This window comes from Camelus bactrianus, chromosome 3, assembly GCF_048773025.1.
Source record: "Camelus bactrianus isolate YW-2024 breed Bactrian camel chromosome 3, ASM4877302v1, whole genome shotgun sequence".
Classification (NCBI taxonomy): Eukaryota; Metazoa; Chordata; class Mammalia; order Artiodactyla; family Camelidae; genus Camelus; species Camelus bactrianus.
In genome coordinates, this window is record NC_133541.1 from 80,843,660 (window position 1) to 80,856,992 (window position 13,333).

At 35.7% G+C, this 13,333-nt stretch overlaps 2 protein-coding genes across 6 annotated transcripts in view; both read right to left on the reverse strand.

Moving 5' to 3' along the window:
- TRIM36 (tripartite motif containing 36) overlaps nt 1–9,233 on the reverse strand; it is a 66,147-nt gene extending 56,914 nt beyond the window's left edge. For 3 of the 5 annotated variants that reach the window (XM_074360482.1, XM_074360481.1, XM_074360478.1), the window contains exon 1: nt 103–9,233. The gene's annotated coding sequence lies outside the window, so the exon portion shown is untranslated. The remainder of the gene's footprint in view (nt 1–102) is intronic. The other 2 variants (XM_074360480.1, XM_074360479.1) reach the window with 2 other exon arrangements.
- An 824-nt stretch (nt 9,234–10,057) lies between these two features.
- The window catches only part of PGGT1B (protein geranylgeranyltransferase type I subunit beta), a 42,921-nt gene continuing 39,645 nt past the window's right edge, over nt 10,058–13,333 (reverse strand). The window contains exon 9 of the mRNA XM_010971506.3: nt 10,058–11,240. Within this exon, the coding sequence (XP_010969808.1) occupies nt 11,059–11,240 (182 nt within the window). The 3' untranslated portion in view covers nt 10,058–11,058. The remainder of the gene's footprint in view (nt 11,241–13,333) is intronic.

Consider the following 13,333-nt stretch of genomic DNA (forward strand, 5'->3'; position numbering starts at 1 on the left):
TCTACAGAGGGCTGCAGAATGGGGGTGAGTGTGGGAGGGAGACCTTCTCATCAACAGCACTCATTTTGTCCTGTTTAAAATTTTTCTGATATGAATGCTTACCTTTAGAAAAATAGGAAAGACAGACGTCTCAGTCATTGAAAAGCACGAGGACACTTGCAGCACCCTTTAGTCTGCTGGCCTGGGCAGTGACAGTCACTTTCCACCTGTGCCATCTGATCTTGAAGCTCTTGTTGTTCTGTGTGTTTAAGGGGAAAACATGAAAGTTATCGGATCTCCTGAAGCTAAATTACCCAGAGTCTGGGTAATTTATAAAGGAAATAAATCTTTGAAATAAATTTCCTCTAAGTCAGAATTTTTTCAGTTGTGTCCTCATTTGACAATTTCTGCCCTCTGTTCAAACAACAGTGAAATATAGTTGAAATGAGATATAATAATATTCCAAAATAAAAATGAACCAGAAGGAAAGACATTTCTTTTTCACCCAGGCAAAAGTCTTCATTGATGGCCCTCTTACCACCTTCTCTCTCCACAAATACTCTATCGTAGAACTCTGGGGAAAAGCATATTCCAGATAGATGCTATGCTGACTATTAACATTTAATGAATAACTTCCATTATGGTATTAAATATTTATAAGCTGAGAAGAAGCATTCCATAAATGCTATGACTATGAAACATTCAACAGTTATAACCCAGTTTGCAGTCTCCTCTGACTTAAATAAAATCTCATTTTAGTAGAGTGAGCTCTCTGAACTCATTTAGACACTACAGTAATGTTGATGACTGCCTGTTGTAGAAATGAAAGCTGAAATCATTTGGTTTGGAGCTCTATATTCTGTAATCTGTGTTTCCTCTTCTCCTAGGACGTAGCACAATGTTTGAAAAACTGTATTACAAGCAGTGCTTCCTGAAACTCATTTGTCTGCTTAGATATTAATAGGCCTTCCACTTAGAAATTCTTCCTGCATTTTTAGGTTTCATCTATGAGGGATGTAGAGAGAAAATATAAATGTTTCAATATAACTAACACTGAGCCAACCCCAACTTCCTCAATGTTTTCAATAAAAATATCTTCCTTCTCCAGTGTTGGACATAGCCCGGGCCAGCTAGGGGTGACACAGCATGTTGTGCATGCTAACAGTTCTGAGCAGTCCAGTTACTGGAGGAGCCAGTGTGACTAAGGAGGGGTATACAAAAAGATTGACCTGTAACCTTCACCTGCTCTCTCTAAAGCCAGCTCAAATAAATGCACAATAAACAAAGAGGGTTTGGTGATATGCAAATCACCTTCCCAGCAAATTCTCTAAGCCACACCTTCTTACTGATGGCCACTCCCAGAGCCCCCCACGTAACAAATTCTGGAGTTGGCACTGAATCTAAACATCTTCCACAGAACAGCTCTCTAAATATTTGAATATGGTGAATAAGGCCCATTTCCTCTTGCTCCCTGGAAAGCCCGGTCTTCCTACTTCTGACCTTTTTAATATGTGGTATTTAGAACCTGACTGTACAGAGCATAGTGATGTCATCACCTCATTCATTTTAGCTGCCCTACTTCTATTAAAGTGACACTTTAATAGGCAGGGATACTTAGAAAAACTGTGATGTGTTTCTTTCCCTTTGCATTTCCTGTTTCACCAGAGGTACTCATTTACCTTGAAAGGTTTAGTATATAGTACACCAAGGAGAAAGGGAAGAAATAAACAGTTCTAGAGTTTGCAGCAAAATAAGAATAATAAAACCAGGCTTTGTTACTTGAGAAAGGATTTTCTAAATTAAATTCCAATTAAAATGTCAAGGTAATGGTAGAGACCCTGGGAAATGAAGAAAGGAAAGTCCCTGTCACAAACGAAGGGGAGAAATCTTATTGTTCCCAGCCCTGGAAAATTGTGGAAAGGATGAAAGAGATGGGCAGAGGAGAGGTGTATGGAAGCCTAGAAGTGGTATCTAGACATGTGTGGAGGAAACTAGCAATACAGGGGCTGGTGGCCTGACAGTACTGCCCTTGGATCTGGACAAGAGGGGTCCTTGTACTTTAGAGGACCCCATTCCAGGGCTCCCGATGAGTTGAGGGATTGGTGGGCCCCCTTTCTAGACCATGCCCCAGGTACCAGAGATCCCAGAATTCCTGGGCCCATTTCCAGGGCCTTCATGGGCTTCTCTCCTGGGTCCTTTTTGGACTGTGCTGTCAGGGTGTGTGTACACCCTTTGGTGCAAGGTATGATGATGGAGCAGCTGTCTGGGGGAGTTGGAGGTGATGCAGAATTATCATAGGCATCAGGGAGCTCCTCAAGGTGTGCGAGGGTGCCTAGGGTGTGGAGAGAGGGCTGGCCACAAGCTGGGAACCTGGGTAAGGCCAAGATTTCTCAACTTGAACCTGGCCTTCCAGTCTCAGGTTCTTTGGGACACTTGGTAGGGGGATGTTGGTAGGGCAGGAGTCTGGACACATGATGAGAGCAAAGATGGCCTGACTCAGAAAGTGTGGAGTAAAGAGAAATCTTGCGTTCAGATGGAGAAGGTGCAGGTGCATGAAGAGAGATCAAGTAGGGGTGAAAGAGCCACCTCTTACACTCTTTCCAAGAAGAGAAAGTGGATGTGCATTCTCTGGCTATCCATAATGACTGAAGGCCAGGGCTGGCAAGCCAGCAAGCCAGGGAGAATTCTTTTCCCTTTGCTGGTTCTGCTTCAGCCCAGCAGCACCCACTGCCAAATCATGGCCTGGGTTGGAAAATGATGTTAACTGTACATTTATGCTATGCACAATTACTTGGTATGACTTGTTTTACCTCTATATCCAGGGTGGCTCAGTAGCATCGCAGTGGGGGGAGGGGAGGGAGGTTGCCAGATATATGAAATGAAGACAATGCTTCAGGCATAAAGATCTAGGAGTTTCTGCACAGGCCAAAGAGATGAGGGAGAGAGGGTGTGTGTGTGTGTGTTTTGTGTGTAGAGGGCTGGAGGAAGCAGATATGGAGTCGCTAAAATTAGGGAGATTGCCAGGGGCCGGGGATTAGAGCAAAGAGGCCAAGCGCTGGGAATGTGCAGTCAGGCACACGGCAGCAACCCACCTCGAAAGGCCACACCTGACCAACGGCAGTAGGCACCAGGACAGGGACCAGACCAGAGCAGCAACCTGCAAGAGAGGCCCCCACCAACCGCCTGGAGGTACATACACCCAGACAACAAGGAACAGGAGAGAAAAAAGACACTGACATCAGAAGAGACTGAAATTATTAGCTGACAAATTTAAATGGTCCCACTCCCTAGACTTCCCTACCCTGATAGCCAAAAAAGATGGGGAAATGAAGAATGAGTCCATTTGAGAAACTAAATGTAGCATTTTCTTTGCATAGCTGAGCATTCATCACATTTCAACCCGACTACCACAGACAAGATCATACTAGCTTTTTCAGGGTGGGAGTAAAGATCACACTATTGAATCACACTGAGCTTACGGTTAACTAAAACTTTTTAAAATTTAAATTTGCAAATGATACGGGATTCTTACTTGCTTCTGCTGAAGCCGCTTCTTCTAAATCAACGATTGGTTCTCAAATCTGAGTGTGTATCAGAGTCACCTGGAGGGCTTGTTAAAACATAGCTGATCCCACCCCCAGTTTCCAAAATGAGTAGGTCTTACGTAGGGCCAGAGAATTTGCATTTCTGAAAGTTCTCAGGTGATGCCAAGGTTCTGTCTGCAGACCACACACTGTAAACTGCTGCTGTTAAATCCTAAGTTAATGGAAAGACATCATTCTGATTTTACTCTCAACATAGATTATGCATCATTCATTCACACAGCATTTACAAAGAACGACCTTCCCCCCCAAACTTAGACTTGCTTTCTACGTGTGTTATCAACAAGGGAATACCTTTTTTTCCCCATGTAGAATGAAAAAAACTTTATGATTATTAACGTCTAGTGTTGCAGAAGATACGAGGAAACAGATACTCTAATACCCTGCTGGTGAGTTTATGAATGATTACACTGTTTTTGAATGGCAACGTAACAGGTACCACTAGTATCTTTAAAGTACACTCCCTATAATCTTCTAGGAACTCCATAGGGAAAAAAAAATATGATGTTCACAGTAACATTTGTCAGCTAGAAATAACCTTAATATGAGAAATATTAAAATAAGTATCAAGAGTCATAAAAGTAAAAGGTATTGCTTGAATAGGTATTCTTATATGCATATTTCTAAAATTTAACCACTGAATAATCTTCCATAGTATCATCTGTAGCTTAAAAAAAAAAGTATTCTCTAGCAGAATATTCTAGTGTGGTACTCAATCACTAAAATTCAAATGGAACAACAAAAATCCATATTCTAGCAAGCTACTTAGGTACACTTTATCAAATTGATTATTTTAGTGATTATTTTCCTTCACCCTTTAGAGATTACATAAAGCTCTACCAAATTCCCTGACTTGCTCATTAAGTGAGGGGGGAACCGGCTTTGAGCCTAAGCCCATAGTTATCTCCCATGAATTTTATGTGCCTTTCATGTTCCCACACACACTTAAAAAAAAAACAACTTTTAATTTTGAAAAATTTACAGACCCACAAGAAGTTGTAAACTCTGGAGAGGCCCCATGTACCCATCACCCAGCTTCTCCAATGATAACATCTTATGTAACTGCAGTGCACTATCAATCAATTAAAAAAATCCCACATCTACTTTTCATGACAATTCTTCATTTAAAGCCTTGGTAGGAGCTTTAATGAAATGTTGTTAGGATTAAACATCTGGAAAAATGTGAAAAGAGGCAAAAGGATGAATACTTCAGTCAAAGAATTGTTATGACATGAAAAGAAGATCCCTGTCCTAGAGACAGAAACACGCACTCTAGTTGCAGCATTACCACAAATACACACACACACACATATACATATATATTCAATCTTGCATGAGTTCCTTCATCATTGGGCCTCAGATTTATAATTGGTAAAATGAGGAACTAAGCTACTAACTCATTTAAAAATCTGTGTCAAGGGAGCATGCACCAGTACAACCTTCTTAGAAAGCAAAGTGGCAAAAGCTATCAGAATTTAAAACGTGCCCTCCCTTTGTCCCAGCCATTCCATATCTATACATCTAGCTTAAAGAAATCATGTAAGTAGGCAATGATACATTGTCACGCATCTTACAGCCATATGATACATTTATGCAATGCAATACCATGTAGCTATTTAAAGCAAAGTATGGCTCTTGAGAGGCACTCATATGTTGTAGAACGGACAAAAGTTACAGTACAGCCTACACAGTATCTCATATTCTTATGTGTATATCTGTGGAAGTACGTATATGGTATTGGGAGGACTAGTGCTTAAATCTACCGCTTTTTAAACAAATCTACATCTGCATGTATGGAGAGAGAGAGAGTGATGAAAAGTCCGAAGGATTTACACAATAGTTGTGGTTATTTTTAGAACGGATAGGCTGGGGATAGAGGTGGGGAGAGGATCATCAGCATCTCTTCTATTTTTTGAATTGTAAGAATAATAAATGCTCATTGTAAAAAAGAAGTTTCAAAGTAAAAAAACTACATAGTCTTCAAAAAACATAGGTAAATAATCTGAATAACTGAGCACTAGTCATTCCAATACTACTTAATTAAAAGTTCATCTTTCACTACTGAGATGCTACCTTTATTGTTTTCTAATATGCCATTGGGTCTATTTCAAGAATTTCTTTTCCGTTCCACTGGACTACTCATTTGTCAATACTAAATTTTTAATCATGGAAGATTCATGAGCATGTTTTAATGGCAGGGTCAGTTCCTGCTCACTATTATTCTTTTTCAGTGTCTGTATCTATTCTTGTATGTTCTCTCAAAAACAAAAACACAATTTTTTAGGATAACATTAAATTTATAAACCTGAGGAGAGAAACATGTTTTGATGTTATCTAAGAATACAGTATATACATCTTCTCACTTGTTCAAGACTTTTCTGTCTTTCGAGAGTTTTATTTTTTGGAAGCTTTCCTCGTACACATTTGGACATGTCTTAAGTTTACATAAACGTTTCTTTCTCTTTTTGCAATCATAAAAGAGATCTCTTCAAGCATATTTTCTAACTAGTTTAGGTTTGTGTGTATATATATTTTATTCTTTTTAGTAAACATTTTTATTGAACTACATACAGAAAAGTGCACAAATCCTAAGTGTACAGCTTGATAAATATTCATAAAGTGAATGCACCTATGTAACCAGCACCTAGATCATGAAACAGAACATCGCCAGCACCACAGAAGCTGCTTTGTACTCTTCCAGTCCTTGTGGAGCAAAAAAAACCAGCTGAAAAACAATGTGTTGATTATGATTCCACTTATAAAAAGTTCAGAAACAGACAAAACTGATAGTGATTCAAGTTATGATAGTGCTCACCTTTGAGGAAGGAGGTAGTGACTGAAATGGGGTGTTTATTTCTGATACCATAGATCATTTTGCTCATTTTGAACTTCATCTAAATGGAATCACAGTATGCACTCTTTTGTGCCTGGTAAAGGCTACTGACATTTGTATGTTAATTGTAAGCGAATGCTACTTTACTAAGTTCTCTTATAGTTTTTCAACAAATCCCTTTGGGTTTTCCAGATATAAAATCTTATCTGCAAATAGTTTTAATCTTTCTTTTCAATTCACATGTCTGTTTTCTTTTTTTCAATTTCATTTGACTAAATCCCCCAACACAAAGTTAAGTAGTAGGGGAGACGGTGGGCTTTGCTCCTGAATTTGGTTGGAAAGCCTTTTGTTAAGATGCTGGCTTTGGGCAGATATAATGCCAATGAATTACTCATCAATTTCTACTTAACTGACTATATTTAACGAGCACTCAATTTTGCTAAATGTCTTTTCTACAAAGATGGAGATAACCATATGATTTTCTCGACTCTTTTATGATGAAATTAATGGGTTGTCCAATATTAAATTACTCTTGCATTCCTGTAATAAACCCAGCTTTCTCATGACATTACTTTTTAAAAGTGCCATTGAATTGTTTGCTAGTATACTGTTAACATTTTTGCACTGATATATTCGTGAGAGCGATCTATAGTTTTCTCTTTGGTACTATCTTTGCCAGGTTTTAGAAACAATGCTATCATATTCACTTTATAAGATGAATTTGAAAGTCTTTTTTGTGTTTTTTGCCCTCTGAGATTCAAGATTCTTTTTATAGACCCTGGAATTGTTTAAACAACGCTGGGATTATTTAATCATGAAGGTTTGGTAGAAAAACCCTTGAAACAATCTGGGCCTGATGCTTTTTGTAAAGTGCACATTTCTTTTGAATTTCTGTATCTACTAGGGTAAATCTTGGCAATTTGCATTTTCCTAAAGTTATTATTTTCTAATTTATTATATAAAATTATTCAAAGTAGTGTTGTAATTTTGAAAATTTCCTTACTTTATGGTTCTCTTGTCATTTAGATATTCATTTTTGCTTCCTCCCTTTTTTTCTTGAGTAAGTTGGCCGATGACTTGTCTATCTTATCTGATGGCCTTCCCCCTTTTTATTAATCCTTTCCTTCTGCTTCCTTCTGGAAATTTGCTTTTTCACCCAGTTTTTAAGACTTGGTTGCTTAATTTTTAGCTTTTCCAATTTTTATTGATATAGTTCTAAAACTATAAATTTCCTGTCATAATGGCTTTTTTTTAAAAAAAAACTAGGCTTTCATCAGTCTTGTGGTCATGTCCTTCTGATGTACTTTCATTGTACGTAGGGATATTGGTCTGCTTATTCTCTTGTTTATTAAAATTAAATGAGATTTGATTGTAATCCTTCTCATTTGTGTGTGTGTGTGTGAATTGAGTTTTCTTGTAATTTGAGGAGGGAAAGTTACCCTAGGATGACTTTACTTTGCTCTATGGCCCTAAAGCTTCTGTTTCATTTTCACAAAGTACTTTTAAAATTATACATGTCCAGATATAATGTCTATGTATATTGGCTTTCCCTCCCAATGCTTACCTGGACTCTCTTCTCTTCCTATTGACAGTCCTGTCCAATTTGGATTCTAATTTTACCTAGGCTTTGTCTTGTTAGTATTAAGATGTATACAGGACAGGGCTCAGACTGCTCTAGCACAATCGTCAGACCGTACTACACTGCTCTAACACTTAGCTAACAGGGACCTATAGAAGCCCTCCCAGTTTCAGCTTTTGTTCTCAGATGGGGCCACTGAACTTTCTAGTGAGCAACTGTGGGCAATGTTACAGTTCTATTCTCATGGCTGTCAGAAAGCAGCTGCCTGCCTTTCACTTCCTCCCACACAGATGCTAAAATGATGTTGGTTAGTGGTTTGTCCTTATAAAATTATATTTTGAAGTTCATGGGGACACCGTGGCACCTAGTTTTGCAGACTAGGATATGTGGCTATCCTAGTTATTCTGTATTCTTCTGGGGAGATTAAAAAAACTACAAAAAAGAAGCCATCATCTTCCTTGAGAGATCTGTGAGGTCTCTGTTATAGAAAAGAGGTTTAAATAACAATTTTTTGATGGTTATGACAGATATTATAACTAAGAATTTACTGCATTTCAGGTACTAGGTTAAGTACTTAATATGTATTATCTCATTAAATCCTCAGACAAACTCATGAATTAGATTTCTCCTCCCTCATTTTATCAAAGGGGAAGTTAGGGCTCAAGATTTCACTGGTGAACTCACAGTCTGGGATTTAAACCCAAGTCCAGAGCACCTCCTTACTAAATTGACTCTCAATATTATCCAGTTTCTAATTATGTACCACTTTCACTAAAATTTCTATCTGATTTTAAATACTGATAAATAATTATTTAAAGATCCAATAAAAATGTATATATATCATAGGTCAAATCTAAAAACACTGTAAATGACAAACGGGCTGAATTGTGCTGTACGACCTGATTCATCTTGTTTTCATACATGTGCTCAAAACAAAGTTTCTCCTACCATCTTCTAAAAAATACCATACTAGGGATAGGAGGCAGAGCACAGGAAATAGATTTACTCAAGACTTCATATTCCCTTTCTCATTCTATCACCACTGCTAAAGAACAAAATATATATGTACATACATATATACACACACACACATATATATGTATATATATATTAAGTATTGCTTATAATTTATTTTATTAATACTTTTTTTTGTGGTAAGTAACTATTTAGAAAAAGTTATGAATAGTTTCTCCACAATTCACAATGGCCTGGTACTGTTTTGGTCAATATGCTGCTGTGGAATGTGAACATTCACTGGTCCATAAAGTTTCACAAGATGGCCTCTCACAAGTATATCAATTAGAATTATATTGTAATATATAATCCTATGCTATTAAATTATACAAGGAGTTAGAAAATATTTCTTAATAGTTTTATGAAATACTCCAACCTTGAAATTCTCCTTCATTTATTAATATGGCAATTCCAACCATGAATGGCAATTCAGGAAAAACAATTTGGGCTTTTTATATAGTTCTAAAGCATACATACCATTTTAATTCCTCATGTCTAAGAGATGACTTAGTTTGAGACATAGACGTCCTAATTTGTCAGGACTTAAACAGGTGCAACTGGAATAACATATGGAAAGATGACATCTGTTGTTAAGCTTATTTTTTCCCCACCATCAGAAAATTGGCTTTATTTCTAATTTTAAAAAAAAGTTGACTTCGGCAAATTGAGGTTTAAAACTAAGCACGCCAATATGAAATGAACCATTTTTCCAAATATACACTAGATTTCCTTTGGGAAGGGCCATTATTTAAGGGTTTTTTCTTCACTCTAAGAAATAAAAATAAAAATTTAAGTATTACAATACCTAAACAGTGATAGTAGTAATTTAATTTTTATACTGATACTTTTAAAACTAAAAAGCCAATATTTATTATCACCAAGACTTTAACTTCATTACAATTAGCTAGGTCATAGAATGAAGAAAACAAAACAAAGCAAAATCCCAGTCCTTAACCCCTAAATAGTACGTTTCCCTCCCACTTACCTGAAAATACAAAAATATAAATGACCATGTATGGAGTGATACCATTAAATTTAGTTGAGCGGTGCTTTTTTTTTTTTACTTAAATGTTTACTTACTTACTTTGAAAAAATTAGAAAATCATCAGTTTCAAATTAGAGCAGCTAGCACACTAGTGGCAACAAACTAAAGAAAAAAAGTTCAAGTGGCTAAAAATAACTCAGTTATAAAAGTACAATTTACAATATCATGTATCTCAGAAAAATAAAATCACTAGATGTCTTCCCTTACAGATGACTATTTTCTTTGCAAAAAAGCAACTAATGATTTGAGATTAAAATCAAACATAACTATTACTGACCTCAGCAACATCTAAAATAAATGACCCACACAGCACAAAACTTTCACATTCATGATCACATAGTTAAATTACTTTTCCTTCAATTACATAATAGTCTTCTTAAAACAATCTATTAGAAAATTATTAGATTAGTTAAGCCTATTCATTTTTGCTATGAAGTTACTTTCATTTATACACAAAAGTTTAATTGGCACATTTTACTTAAGAAAAAGACAAAATAAGTCATTCTTTTTAAAAATTATGGGATCATCTGTTTTCAAAGAATAATCCCAGATACTTAATTCATTAAAGCAATGTTCTACCATCAGCAGTCAAGCTTTTTAAATGATCACTAAGTGTTCACCCGATTATCACAGCTATGTGAACTGTAAACTTCTTTTGAAGATTTGTGTCCATTTTATAATACGATACAACTTTGTACTGAAGAGTTTTTTAAAAAGATAAACCTACATACATACAGTTAATTTACCTCAAAGAACTTAGAAATACAGTATAAACATTAAGAACCACAACAGAGTCCACCGTGGTTCAAACTCCAACAAAGATTTTCTTGAAACCTAGTACAAAGGTTACTGGCTCAAGACCATATACCAAAGTGACATCGGCACAAGATTCGATTGTAAGACTCTACCTCTGAAAAAAAGAGCACACTTGGTTATACATGGCTTTTAACCTTGAGCTACAGTTACGCTACAAATCCCCCCACCCCGCTTCCCAATCTAAAGTCAGTCATGTGGAGATGTGTACATTCTCTGAGCATTGTTTAGAGTCCTTGGTTTTCCAGCTCTGATGGAGATCTTGTAGGCGTTCAGAAGTCCGTGTGCTTACATTCAGAGCAGGATGAACTTTACAAATGCCACTTTCCTCCATTAGTGACAGGCCACAAATTCCAAAGTATGCATGCAAAGCATCTGAAAATAAGGCATTTTTTATCACAACAGGCATTCTTATTTGTACATGTTACAAAATATTTTAGCTGCTTATGAGCCCATCAGTACATTAAAAATAAATTCAGAAAACTACTTACTACAGGTTTTGAAATATTTGCTTTTTCAAAGTCTCAAACACCAAATTTTTAAAAATCAGATGATCTATTATTCAAGAAAATCATCACTAAAAAAGAAAACAGTTCCTGGCTGAAGAAGTGACATTCCCAACATCCTCTATGATTAAAGAACAGACAGAAAGAGTAGCAGTAATATAAAAGACTTCTCCCTCTAACAGGTTATCCCTTTGTTTAATACAGAATATGGAAGCAAGGGGCTTCATATTGTAAAATTAATTTTTTTTCTTAAAAATGAAAATAAATTTCTGAATCTAAGGAGCATTACCCATCCTCTCTAAGTTGTACCTCTGACAGTTTCTAAACCATATAGAAAGCAGCTTAGGCAAACAACCCAATCTGGAATGCTGTACCATATTTAATTTTCCTATTTTGGGTAATGTCAGTCATTCTAAAAAATTTGACCTGACAATAAAAACAAACTCACACATTCTATTTGGTTATAATAATATGCGCATTCATATCATAACAGTTCTTCTACACTGGCCTCACTACAGTTTCCCATCTTTCAGCGGGTAGCAACCTTCTTCCATTAAAATGGTCCCTGAAATCACAAGGCTATTGCTTGCCTGAGAGCCTTATATGGACTTCTGAAGACCTCAGAGCTCAGCAGCTATGGAAACACTACCAAAAACAGATTTTGTAGCAGTCAAAATTTTTTTCTATTTTTGAATTGGTCATCATTTATGGCCTCATGAGCTATTAAAGTTCAAAACATCTTACCAAGTCAAACTTTGTCAAAAGAATTCAAGAGAAAGTTTTACTTACAGAAATATTTACTTTTCAAACAGGAATGACAAATAGTTGTGCTTACTCAATGTTATTTGTGAAAAAGTTAGTTCACCAATGAAAGCCTATGTTAACCCCCTCCTGTATCGTTTTCAGAGAATGCTTAGGTTTCCTCTGGCTAATTTTCCTAATTTTCAGACCACAAAAAATAAATTTTATTTTACCTGTACTATTATATTTTCCTTGCAGATATTCTAAAATTACAAAAGGCACAAAGTAACAAATTTTCTTGTCTATAAATGAGAAAATTTTTCTAGGAAAAAATGCAACAGGAAGAGGAAATACATTCAGAATAACATAAAACAGGATCTTACACTTTCCAGGTAATACAAAAATAAACTTTTTTTCTCAAGAGGATTTTTGTAAAAGCCAATGAACCAGAAGTTAAATGTTTAAAGCCTCAAAAATAAATTAAAAAAAAAAACTCCTTATCTGTAGGTGGTGATGTATTCAAGCTCTTTAGATGCTGAAATACGTTTTCTTCATAATAAAACTTGATTCTTTTCCTGTTTTTTCTATAAATATATATAAAATCTCTTTGTGTCAAATCTGCTACTAGATTAATTTATTGGAACCAGGAATAAGCTAACTTTTAAAATTCTTGTTAAAGTGATTTTTGAAACAGGTCTGGGAACAGATCTTTTCCACATAAATTCAATTTATCATACACAGACTTTCTATGCTCTGTAATGTATAGGATCTAAAGACACTGTAACATATCTAAAAAATATCACATCCAAGTATTCACACAAATGTTAAAGTTAGCAACTGATCTCTCTGGAAAAAAAGCTCCAAGAATTTTCTTTTAAAAAAGCTATTATTAACACTCAAAATGTATTTCAATGTTTATATAAGAAATACTTTTCAAGAGACTGTCACTCCCCTATTCCTATTAACTGTTAAAACAGTTCATTATTTTTTAAATTCGCATCATGCACTGACTGAAAACAATGGAATCAATACCAAAATAACTGTTTCCTTGAAGCACTTTTTAAACATATTTATAGCTATGTGTTACAGATACCAAAATTTTTAAATAATATTTTGCTTAAGAAATTAAAAGCATTGTACATTTTTAAAATAAATATATTTTGCATGAAGATACAAGTAAATATGAATGTGAGGAAATAATCCTGTTCATTTCAGGAACAA